At 38.6% G+C, this 18,069-nt stretch overlaps 2 protein-coding genes across 7 annotated transcripts; both read left to right on the top strand.

The window, feature by feature from the left end:
- Window positions 1-1,755: 1,755 nt before the first annotated feature.
- LOC131772758 (metabotropic glutamate receptor 3) lies at window positions 1,756-10,346 on the top strand. Of its 3 annotated transcripts, none has more exons than XM_059088711.2 (6): window positions 1,756-2,148; window positions 2,566-2,689; window positions 3,816-4,195; window positions 5,976-6,200; window positions 6,323-8,396; window positions 8,969-10,346. In XM_059088711.2, exons 3-6 carry the CDS (start codon window positions 3,893-3,895, stop codon window positions 9,094-9,096), a joined length of 2,730 nt encoding a protein of 909 aa, XP_058944694.2. In that variant the 5' UTR covers window positions 1,756-2,148; window positions 2,566-2,689; window positions 3,816-3,892; the 3' UTR covers window positions 9,097-10,346. The 3 variants fall into 3 exon arrangements, with proteins under 3 accessions (XP_058944694.2, XP_066023717.1, XP_058944693.2); XM_066167620.1 differs by having other exon boundaries at window positions 2,481-2,689; XM_059088710.2 differs by lacking the exon at window positions 2,566-2,689.
- An 887-nt stretch (window positions 10,347-11,233) lies between these two features.
- LOC131772764 (potassium voltage-gated channel subfamily A member 2) lies at window positions 11,234-18,023 on the top strand. 4 transcript variants are annotated; one of them, XM_059088719.2, is made up of 4 exons: window positions 11,290-11,310; window positions 13,855-14,126; window positions 14,353-14,524; window positions 16,271-18,023. In XM_059088719.2, the coding sequence occupies exon 4, from the start codon at window positions 16,296-16,298 to the stop codon at window positions 17,751-17,753; it is 1,458 nt and encodes a 485-aa protein (XP_058944702.2). In that variant the 5' UTR covers window positions 11,290-11,310; window positions 13,855-14,126; window positions 14,353-14,524; window positions 16,271-16,295; the 3' UTR covers window positions 17,754-18,023. The 4 variants fall into 4 exon arrangements, with proteins under 4 accessions (XP_058944703.2, XP_058944702.2, XP_058944704.2 ...); XM_059088721.2 differs by having other exon boundaries at window positions 13,855-14,182; XM_059088720.2 differs by lacking the exon at window positions 13,855-14,126 and having other exon boundaries at window positions 11,234-11,310.
- Window positions 18,024-18,069: the final 46 nt, after the last annotated feature.

Raw genomic sequence — 18,069 nt, 5'->3', positions numbered from 1 at the left:
GACAACCGCTGACCAAATCGTTGCTTTGTCGCGACTTTATGTTCTTTTTCACGTTTCATTTTACATTTGTAAAGAAATAAGAGTCAGTCGCTGCATTTTTTAAATTATCCTGGAAACAAATGTTTTTGGAATGCCTCGTTTGCAGACCTCTTATCAAAGAAATATGAAACGATTCGAAATCTTGTTTCTGCTGAAGTCATACTAAGTTTAGTTTTTTTAGGGAAAAAAGAAAGTTTCCTGAACCCACACATTGTGATAGGTCTGCCATGTGAATTCACTCTCAAGAAAAAATTTTCCCTTCTTTTTCGAAAATCTTATTGATCGTTAAGACCTGTCTTTCGTGTCATTGTATCAAAACCAAAGTACTGTACTCACAACAGCCATTCACGAAGGGACGAAAATATATTTTGTATCTCAATGAGCAAATAAGAAACTTAGATAAAAACAAGCGTCTCTTAGAAACACAGCACAACGCAAGTTCCAGTCCAAAATCCAAAATCGAACAGGAGTGCCCAAAACCCAAATTCGGTGTCCGAAATCCAAAATCGGATACCGGAGTCTAAAATCCAAAACCACACCCTAGCCCTAGTGTCCAAATCCAATATAGAACACTAGTGTCCAAACGTCAAAATCGGAGATTAGTGCCCAAAATACTAAATTGGACACTTGTGTCTAAGATCCCAAATCGGACACTAGTGTATAAAATGCAAAATCGGACATTGGTATCTAAAATCGGACACTTGTGTCCAAACTCCAAACACGAACTCCATTATCCTGCAAAATTCAAAGTCTGAGTAGACTCTGCGGCACGGAATATTTCACTCCAAACATACTTCTGCAAACCTCAAAAGTAAAAGAAAACTTAGTTAAGATGAAAATCAGTTTTGCAATAACGTCTAAATAACGTTTTATTAAAGCGTCTGTTTATTGATTTGAAGCATACAATTACTTAACACTCCAAATCACCGGAAAGGGGATCTCTACGATTCCGCACAGTTCCGAGATCTGATTTTCTATTTTTTTTTCCCTCACTCTGTGGAAAGGACAACTTTGTCGAGGGAAAATATTGTTTTGATTTCATCTAAAGACAGAGATAAAGCTATAAGCCTGATCAGGGCTCCTAGCCTAATAGTTAATTTTTTTCAGGAAAATTGAAAAAGAGATTTGAATTCGCTTCAATATGGCCTATATAAGCTAATAAGCTTGCCGCCGTTTTTTTTTTTAATTATTTGGCGAAAATATTTCTGAGTAAAAAGAAAATTTATTTCACAATCACTATTTGTTATTATTATTTTTCACTGTCCAGAGAGCGTTGATTTATTTTGTAAGACTGCATTAAGTGACACATAAAGGACGTTTTCATTTCTCCTGTAATAAATATCACATTGTTTAGAGACAGAATAAGAAAACAGAAGAACTTTGTGAAAACAGACAAGGTTAAACATGTTAAAGTGTCAAAACCGAGAAAGCTCTGAACAGTAAATTTACTTTCTGCAAACCTTTATCGCACTTAACTGTCGACGTATAAGGAATATACTGTAATTAGGTGATTCCTTTTTATTAGCTTGGAATCTGAAAATCGTTTTGTTATAGTTATTCCTCGAATTCAAAGTGATAAGTGAAAAATTGTAGTTATAATTTGTTAGTAATTTGAGATGTCAGCGGAAGTACTTAGCGGGACATATTTGACGAATAATACAAAGGGCTTGTTCACTCAACACGTTCAAGTCTGGGCTAATTATCATTAGAAAGACTTCTTTGCAAAGTCCATTGAATTCGTAATTATCTTCGTTCATTCGAGGTACGCAGAGTAAATTCGAGTTAATGGTGAGAGATAATGGGAAATTTTACGCTGGCCTTACACCGGAAACACAATTTGTCGTGCGTGCCGTTCAGGAAAACATGATATGATATAGAGGTCGTATTAAGCCAATTTTTTAGATCGCATCTCGAAGACCAGAGGAGATTGTATTTCTCCGAGCACTGGGGAATTCAAATAAGTAAACATTGAATCGTGGCGAGTTAAAAAGGTTTCCTTATCGTCTGTTCGACTTTAAGTTTGTGTGTTATAAGGAGCACAACATTCGATGATTTTCGTTTATTTATCAACAACATATCTACGCACAAAACTGCTTCAAGGACCTCAAGGTTAGTCGTTTTAACTAATCAGCTTATATCTTTTGTTACTAAAGGTGTATTTACACAACTTCCAAACATTTAATTGCCCTTTTCGACTTTAGTGAACGGTAGCCAACGAGGTCCGCTTGATTCAGATTGAAAGGCCTTTTTTGAAGCTGTTACGGCGACAATTCTCATGTGTTTCCGGCCGTAACGCAACACAAAAGAACAGTTTATTTTGATGCTGTGTTTCTGAGCTATTTATAGTGTAAATCGCACAAATGATACCTATTCGAAAGTCGTTAAATTTCTGAAATATCCGAAGATCGACTCCAGCAGAGCTTTCCGTCTGTTTCATTCAGATTGTTTGTCTAAGAAACATCCTAGGAGGAAACTGAAGGAAAGCACTTTGTAGCTATTCAAATAACAACCTCCTTCTAACAACAGAAAAATACCAGACAAAGCAGGTTTCAGCTGAAACGACACATGTTGAAATGTGATGTGATGTTAGATTTTGAGCAATGCGAACGGTTTGCAGAAGAAGTGAGCGAATTATCGTCTACGAAATCAAGTTAGTGGCATTTCAAAGTTGTTTATAATTTTCTGCCAGAGTAATGTATTTCTTTTACAAAAATAATTGCATTTTTTGATTTGTTTATTGAAAATGATAAGCGTACCAATATTTGCTTTTCAATGAAACGTTTGCAGTTACTGTATATGAGTATATTTGCCATAATTGCCTCTCTGAAAGCTATCTGGTTTTTGCTCGCAAGCTTATGCAATAGTTTTTCATTCCTAAAGTAGAACTTGTCACACCGCCGAATGAATTCTCCCTAGTCTGTTCCAAGGACCGATTTTAAGAAAGTCTTTGTAATTACCGTTCCTGCAACTTGTCTTTTGAATTGATCGGCGTGTTTGCATCCAAGATGGAAGTATTGATAGTTTTGTAAATTAAAATACATTAGCATCCGGAAGCAAAAGGGACGAAAGAGAATGGATACGTTTGTGAGTTGAGTTCCGCTCTATTAATTGCGAGATTTAAATTTTAAAACATGACGCTTGGTTGTCTTTGGACTCGTCAAGCTGCCGAGATTTATCATGAAGAGGGTCCTAGGCGTTCAGTGTGTAACATGGGCGCGCAAACGCATTTCTACCACTAAAAGGGCATAGGAAAGTGGCGGAACCTCAAGTGCAGAAAAGGAGCCGCGCGAAGCGACTTCAAGCACCTGTTTTCTCGCGCGATCTTTATGGACATCATTGTTGTTCCAACGCCTCCGTTCCTGTAGCAGAAGCGTAGCCAGGTTGTTAAAGGGAGGGGAGACTTAATGAATGCACCCTTTAAAAACGCAAGCAAGACTAATGTCTTTCGTGCGCGCAAATCCGAAGACTCTACATGTCATATGTGTCAGTGCTAGATACTCGATTTGTCGGTGTCCGACAAATAAATGATATGTGTAGAGACACTTGAAGGTGGAAAGGCGCCAAAGTACACTACATTTCTGGCATTAAGAATTAAACCGTGCAATATTTTGCGAGCAAAAGTACGATTTTTAAAAATTCTCTCTTTGCCCTTCGTATCTTCCCTCTGAACAAGTGGGTGGGCAGATATCGCACTTACCGACTGCTAAATTGAATTGTTCAACAAGTTATCATGCTGTGGTAATTTCAATTCTAATTTCACCTTTTTACAATTGCAGATATTTGTTGTCATACCTGACAAAAGAACTTCACACCACGAGAAGATTAACTGCTCTTACAAAGCTTAAAGGCTTCAATGTTGCTTGTTAAAGAATCTTTAGTACTTCCTCGATTCATCCTATCACTCGCTTTAATCACCGTTGTATACACCACGAATACTTATGAACCAGATAATTCTCATGAGTTCGGTGCTCTCTCCAGCCCGACTCCGACAAAGGAGGGCCCTTCAGCATCACAAGTGGCGAGAATTGAGGGCGACGTTTTCCTGGGAGGACTTTTCCCAGTTCACGCCAAAGGCAACGGATCATCTTTGTGCGGCGAACTAAATGAACAGGTCGGAATTCACCGTGTGGAGGCCATGTTGTATGCAATGGATCAGGTAAATTTCTATTTTCATTTAAATGTTTATTAAAAGTTGCCTTGGTGTTGTACTTGCGCGTTCAGCGAATGTGAATATTTTTTGTGGTGTATCAGTCAAACTTGGATCCCAGCTATCTGCCACTTTCACGACAATTAATTCGTACTATTTCGAATTGATAAAATAAAATGTAAGGACCGAGATCTCGATAATTTACACATATCGCGTCCCTGAAATTTGGGTAATCAAGGATCTATATTTAGCTCCGTTCACTGGATGTCGCAAAAAATTTAAATCCATCGATTGTTGTGTCGAAAGTCTTCTCCAAGACAGCAGTTTTTTTTTACACGTAGTGCTTACAGGAATGTTAATCTGGTTCTGGGTTGTAGTAAGATGGAAAGGAAAAGTCTTGAGCGGGCACGGGACGTTTTTAAGCTAAATAAGTATTCGATCTTATTATGCAATCATTCGGACAATCATATTGTACATTTCACTGTTATTCCTATTCCTGTCTTTAAATCATTGACTGTGCTCAATAAAAACATCATCCTTTGGTTTTTAAGAACTATATTGGTCCATGAATCTTTTCAATGTCACTCCAAATATGCATTTTTTTCCTAACAATTTTAACTGATACTTTTATCCGCTTATTGAATGGTACGATTCAATAATGCACGGCAGAAGGATTTATAAACGTTAGTTTCGTTTTTTTTTTCTGTAAAAAAAAAAAAAAGCTGAAAGACACCTTTTTTGTAGTGAATCGAGTTTCTAGATCGATTTGAATTTTAATGATAAAAACGTCATCGTTGATAATCGGATCAGTTTTGAAGTATTTGTAAATCGTTCGTCTGATTTGGTAGACAAAATTATATAAAGCAAACCGACCTCAGTAATTTTATAATATTTGCTATTTAGCTGTCTCGTCAATAACAAATATCAAATCGAACACTTTCTAGCGTTCCATTAAATCTTTTATGATCACATAATTTTTTCAAAAACTTTTCAACCAAAACAGGAGGATATTTTTTTTTCTTTTCGATACAGATCGTATTAAACTTCAGGAGTCTCTATTTTCTGTGACGTCATGCTGTGACGCACAGCATGTGGTTGTTGATATTGGAATCATTTCAAACTCAATATTTTCATTGCATGTCGGTATCTGTGTCATCAGACTTTCAAACAACGTACACCGCGTGGCACCTTGACAAATCACATTTGTAAATGTCAAAAAAACGCTTCTTGCATCTAAAGGAGCAACCACTTTCGAAAAGGTTTCCAAAAATTAGTTCCTCTTGAGGAATCGTCAAGTGTTTGGACATTGTCGACTTGGTCTCGCTTGCTTTCCCGCCTTTGGCGCCAAGCGCTGATCACGTGATGTATTTTTGAGTTCTGATTTCCTGACACTGTAGTCTACGTTTTCCTATTACTGAGCTCAAACTTTCAGTAAATAAATATTCGACTTGATCTGTCAATGCGTGTAATCTTTATTATATGACTCGTAAGATATGGTTTGAGTAAAAGAAAAAGGGAAACAATAACACTCAAATTAAGGAAACTCAACGAAACGAATACGAAACGAAAAACTGCTTAGAAGATTTATGAGCCTGAAGGAAAAACGTGACATAAGCGAAACGCGAAAACAACGAACTCGAGCATATGGTCTAGACCATAATAAGCAAACTAAACCCAGTACCGCGTGGGTAGGGCAAACTAAACATGACGTACATTGCAATCAACACTTTCTATATTTAAAACTTGCATCCTACTGTATTGAAAACAACACTTTTCTTTTCTCTTCAAGGTGAACAAAAACAGCACTCTTCTCCCAAACATAACCCTGGGCATGGAAATTCGCGACGACTGTGGAACAGTAAACACTGCTTTAGAACAGTGCCTGAATTTTGTGCTTGGTACACTGACCAAGAGGGAAGAAATATGCAGTTCCCTGGTAGGGACCCCTGAGGTGAAGAAAAAATCTGCGCTGGTGGGGGTAGTGGGGCCATCGTACAGCATTACTACAGTACAGGTAACACGACTGTTTGGGGAAGTTTACAGCCCCTATCTGGGTTATGAGTGGTGTCTCTACGATTTTAATAATCATATTGTGACAACACTTAGGTTATAACAGTGGTATCATTTGCATTATAGGTGGCCAGCCTCCTTCGTCTGTTTGAAGTCCCGCAAGTCAGCTATGCTGCAACAAGCGCTGAGTTGAGCGACAAGGACAGGTTTGAATACTTCGTGCGAACTGTCCCCCCGGACTCATATCAAGCGCGAGCCATGATAGACATCATTACATTCATGAACTGGTCAGCGGTCTTCGCGGTTCATTCGCGCGGCAGCTATGGTGAACAGGGAATGGAGATCTTGGAAAAATTCTCGGTTATGAGCAACGTTTGTATTGCTGACCATCGGCAATTAGAACCAGATTTTACTGAGGAAGAATATGACCAGATCATAGAACGATTTCTTACAGAGAAGGATATTCGTGTAGTTGTGATGTTTTGCAATGCTGAAGATCTTCGTTCAATGCTCCAAGCCGCTAAAAGAGCGCAGAATCGAGGCGAGAAGAAGCGATTTATCTGGCTTGCAAGTGATTTTTGGGGGACAAGACTTCGTCATGTTGAAGGTTTGGAAGATGTCGCTGATGGCGCCATTACCATCGAATTTCAAACGTTTGAAACGCAATTAAAGCCATTTTACAATTATTTTTCGAAGCTGAATCCACTGAACAACTCAAGAAACCCTTGGTTTAAAGAATACTGGGAGAAGCGTTTCAATTGCAAATTTGGAAAAGGCCCATTGTCAGGAAATCCTCGTTGTCTTTTCCCAGAGAATCGTTTTTCAGTTCTGGACAGATTCGATGCTAAAGTTCCTTTTGTCATCGATGCGGTGTTTTCATTTGCGCACGCGCTTCATGCGATGCACCGAAACATCTGCGGCCCAGTACCAGGCCTCTGCTCGGCCATGAAGAAATTGGATCGCTCTGTGCTATTGTGGTATTTGCGGAACGTGTCTTTTAATGGCACAACTGGGCTGGTGAAATTCGATGCCAACGGCGACAGTGCTGGAAAGTACGACTTCTACGCATTTAGAAACTCTTACAGTGCTTCCTATACGAAACTGGGAAGCTGGGTCGAAGGAAAATTGACGATGGACTCTCACGCACTTTACAGAGCAAATAACTACCTTGAATCACATTGTGGAAAGCCTTGTGGACCCCACGCTATAAGGCGCATACGCGATACGGTCTGCTGCTGGACATGCGAAGACTGTGACGCAGACTCTTACGTTGAAAATGACTTCACGTGCAAGACTTGTGACAAGGGAACTAGGCCAAATGCTACGTTCGACGGCTGCGAACCTTTACATGAAGTATATCTCAACAAAGTGTGGATCGTTGTAGTTGGCGTATTTGCGTCTCTAGGAATTCTTGCCACTGTCACTGTTTGTGTTGTGTTTGTTAAATTCGCTCAAACACCGCTCATAAAAGCTTCAGGACACGAATTATCCATTATCCTTCTTGCTGGAATACTACTCTGCTACAGTTTTGCTTTCGTGATGGTTTCGAATCCAGGCAAAGTTGTCTGCGCGATTCAAAGATTTGGAATTGGTTTGTGTTTCTGTGTGTGTTATTCTTCCTTATTAGTGCGCACGAATAGAATTGCGCGCATTTTCAGCGGGATAAAATCACCTTCTTTCATTAGCCCAAAGTCTCAACTTCTCATAACTGCCGTTATAATTGCTCCGGAGCTCGCCATGGCCATCACAGAGCTCTTGATTCGACCGCCGAAGGCCATTGCATCATACGAGCAAAAAGACTTTGTACTTATCAAATGTAACATAAGTACTGTTGGAATGGTAAGCTTGTTCGGCTACAATGCCGTCCTTATAATATTTTGCACATATTACGCGTTCAGAACTCGTAAAACCCCGTTGAATTTTAACGAGGCTAAATTTATTGGTTTCTGCATGTACACAACATGCGTGATATGGATCGCTTTCGTCCCGGTGTATTATGGAATAGGAGGAGGATTCCAAGCCATTGCGCTGGCTTTCAGCTCTGTTATCAGCGCTACAACAATCTTAATCTTTATCTTCTTGCCAAAAGTCTACATTGTGTTATTCAAACCCGAGAAGAATATCAGGAGCAATTCCAGACTGCGCTCAAGATCAAAGTCTTTTGACTTAAATGTACCGGAGGCAGACATTGTTTTCAATGGTAAGTCTTCGCTGAATGAATAGAGCGGTCAAACGTCTGCGCACGTGCAAACGTTGTGACGAAGCGCGCTTTCAGTTTGTCAGAACCAAGTTGGCTCACACGAGTAACAAACAACCATACAATCCAGCGATAAGTCACGGCCCAAAACAAAATGTCGAATCAACAAGATACCCGCACTTGTTTAAGCTCTGTGTTCGAGTTTTCATTTTCCCCATTTCTCTTCCCTTTTAAAAGATTCTTATGAACTTTTTCAATTACCATATGCCTATTTTGCTAGACAACGGTCGAGTCCAATGCCTTTCTCTGAAATTTTGTTCAGGAGACTGACGCGCGGCCGACCAGAATTGATCTCCTTTAGCGTGCCTCACGTTTGACCGCTTGTTTGCCGAATGTTGATTTCCTCTCTCTCCAGCTCGATCTCATGAGCAAAAAATTTTTCTTACCGAAATGCAAAGCCCCTCAATCTCCCCTGAAACCAAATCTTCAATATTTACTCCTCGCTCGTACCGTTTTTCTGTTCTTTACTCACTGGGTTTTCAATGATAAGATATCTTGAATATACGATTCTGCAGGTCAGTCTTTCCGCAAGTTTAACGGCAGCGCCCCCTCGACGCCAAGTTTAATCACGAACAAAACGATCAAGAACGGAAGAACACAGCATCTGAGTCAACCTCAGGTACCCAGTTTCACAGCAATTTGACTTCTGAAACTTGGCACTGCTTCTAAGGACGCTTGAAAATAGCATGAAAATGTCCTTCATTTCCAGAGACAGAACCATTCTCGATAGAGATTGGATGATAGTGAGCCAATCAGAAAGCAGAGCAAAAAAAGCGGGAAGATGATCTTTGCTGAAAGGTGTCGGTACGCATGCCACCCATAAAATGTTGTAGGTGAAACGCGTGCGAAAACATGTAGCAGGCGGGTAGAAAGAGTATTATGGATCCGGTGAAAAGCGCGGGAAAACAAGTCGCGGGTGGAAAGAGCGAGGGAACATGGCGCAATTGAAAAGTGCAGAAAACATGTTGCAGTTGGAAAAGGAAGCTGAGCAGACTGAAATAAAAGGCGCAGGAATGCAGAAGACAAAAGTCAAAGTTTATGGGAAATAAAAATCATCTAACCGATGCTAACGGCGAAAACTCATGCGTGCACTATGATACAGAAACCAATGGTCCCGAAAGAAGAAAGGAGTCTCAACTGTTATAACTGATATCGTATTTTCTAAAGCATCTTTTGCAAATGGCGGTTATGCCAGCAAAGGCAATTTGCTCACCTGATTCGGTTGTAAAATAATAATTTCAAATTTGTTGTGGGTTCATCTCGAGATGTGTCAGATAAATATATCAAGATTGTCAATTAGTGTAATTGTACAGAATACTTCTAAAATGTTGGCCAATTTGGTGGAGAAATAAAACCAGTAGGGTTCCCACGGAATAGTATATCTTTCAAATTGAAATTTACCTTTTCTGTATTTTTTTCCTCATCATAATTTTCGATGATAAAAATTTTCTTTGACATGCAGATGATAATCAATTTTGTTTCGTTTAAAAACAAACACTGAAACAAACTAAACAGTATGAACAGTTTCCTCTTCGTGAAAGAAGAACCCTCTAAACTGCGCCACTTTCGTCACGAATGGCTTCGTTCTCCGTCTATAGTAGCGGTACAAACTAGTACTTGGGAGGCATGAGTTCGAATGTCGTCGAAAACTGAATTTTTTTCAGACTTCTTCTCTGTTATTGCTTCAATTGCAGCTCGCTTGCGAGAATCATTGTGGTTACTTAAGTTTTTTTTCCAATTCGCTCGGGAAATTCTGGTGAGAGGTTTACCTCCTCGGAGGTGAAGAAACGAAAACTTAAAATATATAATTCAGATTTTGGCCCGTGCTTTGAAATAATCTTTTGGTATCAGAAAAGATTATGGTTGTTGTAACACGAGAATTAAGTAATTAAAAACAAGTAATTCCTTAAATATGCTAAAAAAGCATGTCTGAAAAGGGTTTTTTTTTGTCTTGTGATAAAATATGATAAATTAGCACCGTGGACCGGTGCAAGGGACGATCACTCAGTGTGAGACGAGGTTTCTTAATGGGAGTCGAATCAACGTCCTACCATTGAAGACAGACATCAAAATTGAAAACACGGCTCTTGGCACGCAAATCTCCCTGGCTTACTTCCATTAATTTAGTTTCGTAAATCCATTTTACGGTTTGTTTATGTTTTCGTTTTTTAATTTGGGGATAAAGGATCCTGTCGCAGTGAAAAGATCTTTTAGCACTCTGGCGTGAGAAGAGAAGCAATGTCACTTTTAATTCCTGATCAGAAAGTTATTTTATTTTTCCCGACATTTCTTACAGTTCTTAACACAAAAAAGAACAAATAGAAAATTGAGTTACGTTTTACCACCAGCGTAAAGTCACCTATGTCCTTTGTCTTAATTGAGAATTTCCATCAGAGGTCATTAAGCGACACGTTCTTCAAACAAAGAACTTATTCATCTCATGGGAATTCATCCACTACGAATTTCTTTTCATCAAACGACTAGAAAACCTTAACGAAATAATCATTCTGACGCATTTTTTTGTTTGTTAAAACTGCAAGAAATTGATCATGCTTTTTTGCAAGTAGGAAATAGAAGGAAAGTTGTAATAATTTTGACAGATCTGTCGTGTCGCGAGCAGAGTTTGCGGAACAATGGCCACACTATGGGATGCTATCAATTTGTTTTAGTCCAGTTGAATCACTATGGCAGGATGGTAAGGTGACGACCAATCATAAGCCTGAATAATATTTAGTTTTATGCCACCCGAACTGGTGGGACATTAATAAAACATTCGTCGCCTTTCAGGAATAAACAAGAATCATTCCAAGTTTTAGCTGCACATCCGAGACGAGGAACAGAATCCTATCGAATTCAGGTATGTTGGCAAATTTTGCAGATGCAGTCAGCTTTTTTTTCGCTTTCATTTGAAATCTTTTTTTTTTTTCGGGTTTCGTAAAGTAATTGGTGCGATTTTAACAACCTTGCTATGTAGCGCGTTAAAGTGCAAAGTTTTACAGTAAATTATTATAATTTGTGTGCGGGAAATTTATGGGGAAGACTCTTATGGCGAGGCAAAGCTACTGCTGAACAAAGCTGGTAATAGATTTGTAAATTGGAAAAATTATAAAGATATTCATTATTCAAAGTAAAACAACTTGCATCTCTTTCAGAATTGGTTTGTTTTCTAGTGAACTCTTATTTCAAACATGACTCAAATTTGAAGCATAAAAACCTTCAACTTTCTCGATAACTTAATTACGCATTTAAGGGGTGTGTTTCAAACAGAAGTTTACTTCGCTTAACTGACAAGTGCGCTCTGTGATAAATTAAAGTAATATTCACAAAAATGACCTGGAAATACGGTAGTTATTCACTTGTAGAACTATATTTAATGTGATTTATTTACTCTGCGTGGTACGTAGTTGGGCTCACAATCTTGTCTGCGGTACGATTTAGTGAGGCTTTTGAAATTTAAATAAAACCCTTGACTTTTTTTGGGCCCGTATCTGGCTATCGCAGCCGCATAAATTCCCATAACACTCGCTCATGTAGTGGTAGCAATCAGTAAAAGTTGTCCGTAAACCACATGTTTTAATCCAATATAACACGTCGCATCATTTGCAACGTAAATAAGAGGCAATAGACGATTGACGGTAAAATGTTATCGTCTACCTGTATCTGCACAGTTCTGCCGATTCGTGCCGTGTTGAATGTCTTCAAAATTCATTCACTGCAGAAACGAATGTTCTCGGAAAAGACTGAACGCGGAACGGGGAACAGCGTTAATTCAATAATAGATTAGGTTTGGCTGTTTCGTTTGTTATTCGTATTAATGCTTGTTTACGTCGAGTTGGTTTCACTTTTCCATCCCTGCGAACAATTCAGTGCAATCATTTCTTTCTAATGGTCCGAAACTTTGATTGTAATGAGCCAGTTACACTTTGATTAATGTGTGTTTCAACCTTCAATATCTTATACTTAACAAATTTGTAAACAGAACAAGTTAACAAAAAAAAAAGGCTACCCCTTAATTTCTGATTTAATTTTGACTTACCTTTTATTTGATTTTTCAATTCTAAATTAAAATCTTAAGGGTGATTTAAATTGAGGTGTTAATTAGAGAAATTTCAAGCCAGCTGGAGCGATTTGCATCACAAGTGAAGCTTAGCATTCAATCTATTCGACAGCAGTATTTAAGATCCCACAATCAATTCTTTGGTGGTGTCAGTTTGGGTTCAAAAACCTTTACCTTTAACCTTTTCATTCTCAGAAAAGCTAAAAATATGATTTCTTCCTATAAAATTAGAACATTATACCGAAATCAGAAACTGAGAAGAGACGAATGCATCAGTCCTAGAGTTTTATCGAAACATATTTAAAAGTAAATTCTCCTAACTTGTTCAAAGAGAACCCGGTACAGGCAACAATGGAGAAGAACAGATTGGTCTCTGATCTCAAATAATTTTGTGTTTTGTTAAAAAAAAATCCTCACTCTTGGTTGGTTATGTCATTTTGAATGCATTCGATGCATCATTGTGTTCAAAGGAGAAAAGGTGTGACTTTGTATGGGGTAAAATTATCCGGCGGGATCTCGTGACATCCTGAGGTAAACGTGCTCTTTGTTCAAGTAAACCGCTGGCTAAGTATTTAGCATTACTGAAAATTGTGAACACTATCGAAATCATTTTCTCTTCTTCAAATTTTTTTTTGCCAAAATAACACCGTTTTAGCTCCACCATCAGTGAAAAAGAAAAAAATTGCGTTCCAACCTGAATAAATTTTGCATACAAATATTCAACTTTTTGTACAATTAAAGTGAAGTTTCACCTGTTTAAAGATTAAATCAATTGTCTTTTGCTAGTCTAAATAACGCTTATCTTTTATCACATTTGCCCAAACCATGAACGATCCAGAAAAATGTATACAACATTCATATGCAACACCATGGATTGATCGACAACATTGAGAGATACTCCTGAAAATTGTCTCATTATTTGATCAATTTTTTTTGCATTTAATTTTCCAGTTGTGTTACATATTAGTACCCGTGGTTAGCATTTAGCCCCTCACTCGAGAATGAAACAGTTTTTTTGTTTTAATTTCGCTCAGGCGAATTGATGATCGCTTCGTAAATTTTTTATTAGGACAGAATTTAACAATGATCTTGATTTAAAGACAATTCCAAATGAGGGTATGTTTACATAAAATCTCGAGACAAACCCCAAAGCAACGCCTATTCCATATAATTTTAATGTTGTTGGTATATTTTTTCTTAGCCTGTCGCCTGTGTCACAGCAAATTTATTGATAACAAAGTCTATATTCCCATAACTTTTTAAGATATTTATTTTATTTTCTCTTTGTTTCTTTTCTGTGTTAAAAATTTATGCATTAAATATTAATTACTTTGCTCTCCAAAGAAAACGACCGGTATTGTAGCAAGATCTACTTTTCTGGATTTTTCCAGTCTTTATTTCTTCAAGATAAGCATCAAATCCGCCCACAAATGTACGGTGGGTAGCTCCACTTCTTCAAACTGTGTGAGGAAGTCTTTTACCTTGCTTCTCCGCGCTGGTCTTTTAAAACTGTACGTGCCATAAAAAAAAATTCGCGGTTGAGCCTTGATGTGGTTAAAATTTTTCGCAGCAGGATAGAACACTATACAAGACCTGATTTATTCAGATGACAACAAGTAAGACGCGTTTTAGTGACTTACAAAAGCTTCGTGAGTATCTCTCACTTGTCGGTGTAAGTGTAATGTGCTTTCTGAAAAGAATTGAGTTTTGGTTTCGCCTAAGTCACCCAATGCGAGACTAGCTTTTGAACCTTCGAAATTCTCAACTCGTCTGTGGTTATTGTTTCTCGTTTTCTTGCTGTTTTTCTTTCTTACCGACACCCTCTTCTCAATTTTATTGCAGATAAGTCTTTCGAAGTCGGCTCATCCGATGGGCGTGTTTTCGCATCCAGAGCTGCGAATCTCCTCCTCGCGTGGGCTCAAAAATATGAAGCGACGACAATAAAGTTTCCCAACCACTATTCAAAACACAAAGACGATAAAAATTCGTTCATCTGTGCTTCACGCACTCAAAGGTAAGCACAAATTATTCAACTCCAGCATCTGTTGTAATTGCCTCTGGCTCACTTATGCGGGACAGCCTTGGAGTTCAGTTCAGCTACAGACCATGTTTCATAATTTCATCTCTTGATCTTCAGCCGGAGAACAAAAAGCTTTCTATTCTATGGTGAACAAATAAACTGGAAGTGTGAGAAGTTCTGAAAAGATTAGATCTAATCTCACCATCCTGTAGCTGTTGCCTTAAGCTTTCGACTTTCTTTTTCACTCAAGAAACTTATCAAGCACACCCGGCCGGTGAAACTGCTTTGTGTCACTTATTCACACGATTACCCGAAGGCCAGTTACGTCGTTTTCGAGTCCTCGCTGGCTTGTAATCTGAACAACATCACAGTATTTACAAATCATACCAACGTTACTCCTGCGGGTTGGATTCCGTAATGACATTACGTCCATGCATAAAAATATACTCTTATTTCTTATCTAGCTTGATTGTTTACAGATAATGGAAATAACTCAATTTTCACAAATGCGAACTATCGCATACCATATAGAGCGTAGTTTGCAGTATGTTTGGTAAAAGAGGGCTATAATTTATACATGTCTTGTCTGGCATAAAGCGAAAAAAAAAAGATAATGAAAAGACAGTTCGCGTGTTCATCAATTAAATTCCCCTTAGGAAAAAGCATTGTGTCAAAATTCTTGCGCGCGTCAAGTAAATGAAACTTACGCACGCAAAAAAAAACGACATGAAAACCGGCTTAAGCGAATTTACCCAATTGTAAAATTCCATGGGTACAGCGTTCGGCAAAGCATTCTCGTTCACATCTTCTAGCGAAAAAAACATTAGAACCTTGTACACTCGTAAAATTTGTTATGTAAACAATTCTTTGAGGAGCAAGATGTTATTAAATACAGAGTGCTTATTAGCTCCATACCACAGTGACAATTCCACGCCATCTTAATCAAGCCTTTCTTGATATGCAGACTGCCTCTCAATTAATTAACTAGTTTCAATTTTCGAGAAGCTCTATGTTCCGATCTCTGACTAGTAAGGAAGACGAAACAAGTTAATGCAACAGAATTTTATGTAACTACCATCAAGAGATTTTAACTCTTGATTTACCTAACAGCAAACGATTACAACCTCCCTTGCTGTTCCCGCGGTTACCGGTCAGTGGTGCTCAGTTCACTTCATGTTACGACACTTAAAGTCAAATCTTGATGATTAGATAAACGAAAAATTATTCGAACAGAGAGGAATGACAATTTAAAGATCAAATTGATTGTTGTATGTTTTCATCAAGATCTTATCGCCTCTATAATGTGGGATGATTTTTAAACTAAATTGAACCTCTAGCGCAAGTAAATTAGTTGCTTTAAAGAATTGCTACCTGCTAACTAGGATTTGTATGAGATCCTGATAACATGAGGAGTGAAAGTCTTAAGGCTGGAAAGGACAAAGATGAACGTTGTTTCGCAGATGGTAAATTACTGGAAATAAAACGAGTTACAAAAACTACTTTCAATCTTTATTTTGATTCAGTCGTTAAACAGCGGTCATCAGTTACCTCTCGTCTCCTCACTAAAATGCGCGCGGGAAGAGATGCATGAAGATCTTGGAAGGAGAGAGCTGCAGTAATCACTTGTGCGCATTTCAAACCTAGTTTCATGTTCAACTTATGAATTTAAAGGATTGATTAGTTATACCTGTAGGGCTGGTAAAAAGTAACTTTTCTTTTTCTCGTGATTTGTCGTTATAGACTGGTCGTAAATTAACCCACAGTAATGCATGCGCTCTCAGTGGCCGCATCGTCACGAGCTTCCGGTTATGATGGAGACCGCTATGTCAGATGTGAAAGTTTGTTGGAACCCTATGGCCCGCAATCAGTCACAACAGCGGATACAGGAATAAGAATTCGCATCAACGTCCGGGGACTTGTTTTCGAAACCTATGAACAAACTCTGGCCCAGTACCCTCAAACATTGCTCGGTTCGCCAAGCAAGCGGAGGGAATATTACAACACTCTGAGCAAGGAATACTGTTTTGATCGTGATAAAGTTGTGTTTGATGCCATACTGTTTTTCTATCAATCCTGCGGAATTTTATCATGTCCCGAGCACGTTCCACGGGAAAGTTTTTTAGAGGAAATAAAATTTTTCCAGCTTCATGAAGCGGACTTGAGGTACAAGCAGGAAATTGAACCTGAGAAGGTGAAAGATGTTGAAGAGGAGATGCCCGAACATCCGATTCAGCGAAAAATTTGGAGGCTTCTAGAATACCCTCACACCTCCATTTGGGCGGATTTGCTGGCAAAATTCAGTTTACTTGTGATAATATTATCAACGATAACATTTTGTATTGAGACTATCCCGAGGTTTAATCGGCGCACTGTTTGTCGTGATGTCACTTCGAGCTCCTTACACAACAATACCAACGGTCATATATTGACACGTGACCTCTACAACACTTCGCTGGGCGATAATCACATCAACCTGACAGAGACACACTGTACTGTTATAGAACGTGGTACCTATTGGTCAACGATCGAGACTGTCTACGTAGCATGGTTTACGTTTGAATATGTTTTGCGACTTATTGCTGCTCCAAATCGAATCAAATTTATGACTTCCGCCTTAGGTTTAGTTGACTTTTTAGCCATTTTGCCATTTTATATCACTCTTATCTTCGAAGCGGATGGTGTCTTGATGACGTCATTTCCGGTTTTAAGGATAATTCGCCTCATTAGAGTGTTACGAGTCCTGAAGCTTTCTCGCTACAGCAAAGGCTTGAAAGTTCTCGCTCAAACATTAGTTATGAGTGGAAAAGACCTACCGTCGCTATTAGCAGTTATGATTATTAATGTGATCCTCTTCTCCAGCGTCATTTACTATGTTGAGAATGACGTGAAAGACAATGACTTTGATAGTATACCAGACGCCTTTTGGTGGACGATAGTCACCATGACCGCAGTGGGTTATGGGGACAAGGTACCGAAAGGTGCTCTGGGTAAATTAATTGGAGCCATCTGTGCTGTATCCGGGATAGTTGTTCTGTTTTGTTTCCCCACCCCTGTCCTGCTGTCACACTTTGAGGAGATGTACAAGCTAAAGGGAAGTAGTCCGGCGAACAAACAGAAAGGGAAGGAAAAGCAAAACAATGGGAAACAGGAGGATGAAAGCAAAATGAAAGACACTGAAGTCACTCTGTTGGGAGAAGGAGAAAGAATTGAGATTTACGTTTAATTTTTATATCCAAATTGTTTAGGTATGGTTTCTCCAGACCCCTGAAAAAGGTGCAAAGTTTTCAGAGGCGAAAGTTAAGAATCACAGTTTTGTTAGAAAAAGTAACGATATAAATGATAATAAAAAAGAATCTCATCCCTTACCCAGCTTTCCCTCGGTTTTATGTAAAATTTCACAGACAATGAAAAGATGTAGGTACAAGATATAACAGGATCCGTAGCTAAAAGACGAAGACTAGCTGTGTAGCAGTCGAAACGTTGTAATCAATAGAGTTGATAGCCTGACTCTATATCGCGAGGCATACGATTTACGTTCA

Source organism: Pocillopora verrucosa, chromosome 5 (assembly GCF_036669915.1).
Source record: "Pocillopora verrucosa isolate sample1 chromosome 5, ASM3666991v2, whole genome shotgun sequence".
NCBI lineage: Eukaryota > Metazoa > Cnidaria > Anthozoa > Scleractinia > Pocilloporidae > Pocillopora > Pocillopora verrucosa.
This window is presented reverse-complemented; position numbering and strand designations above follow the sequence as displayed.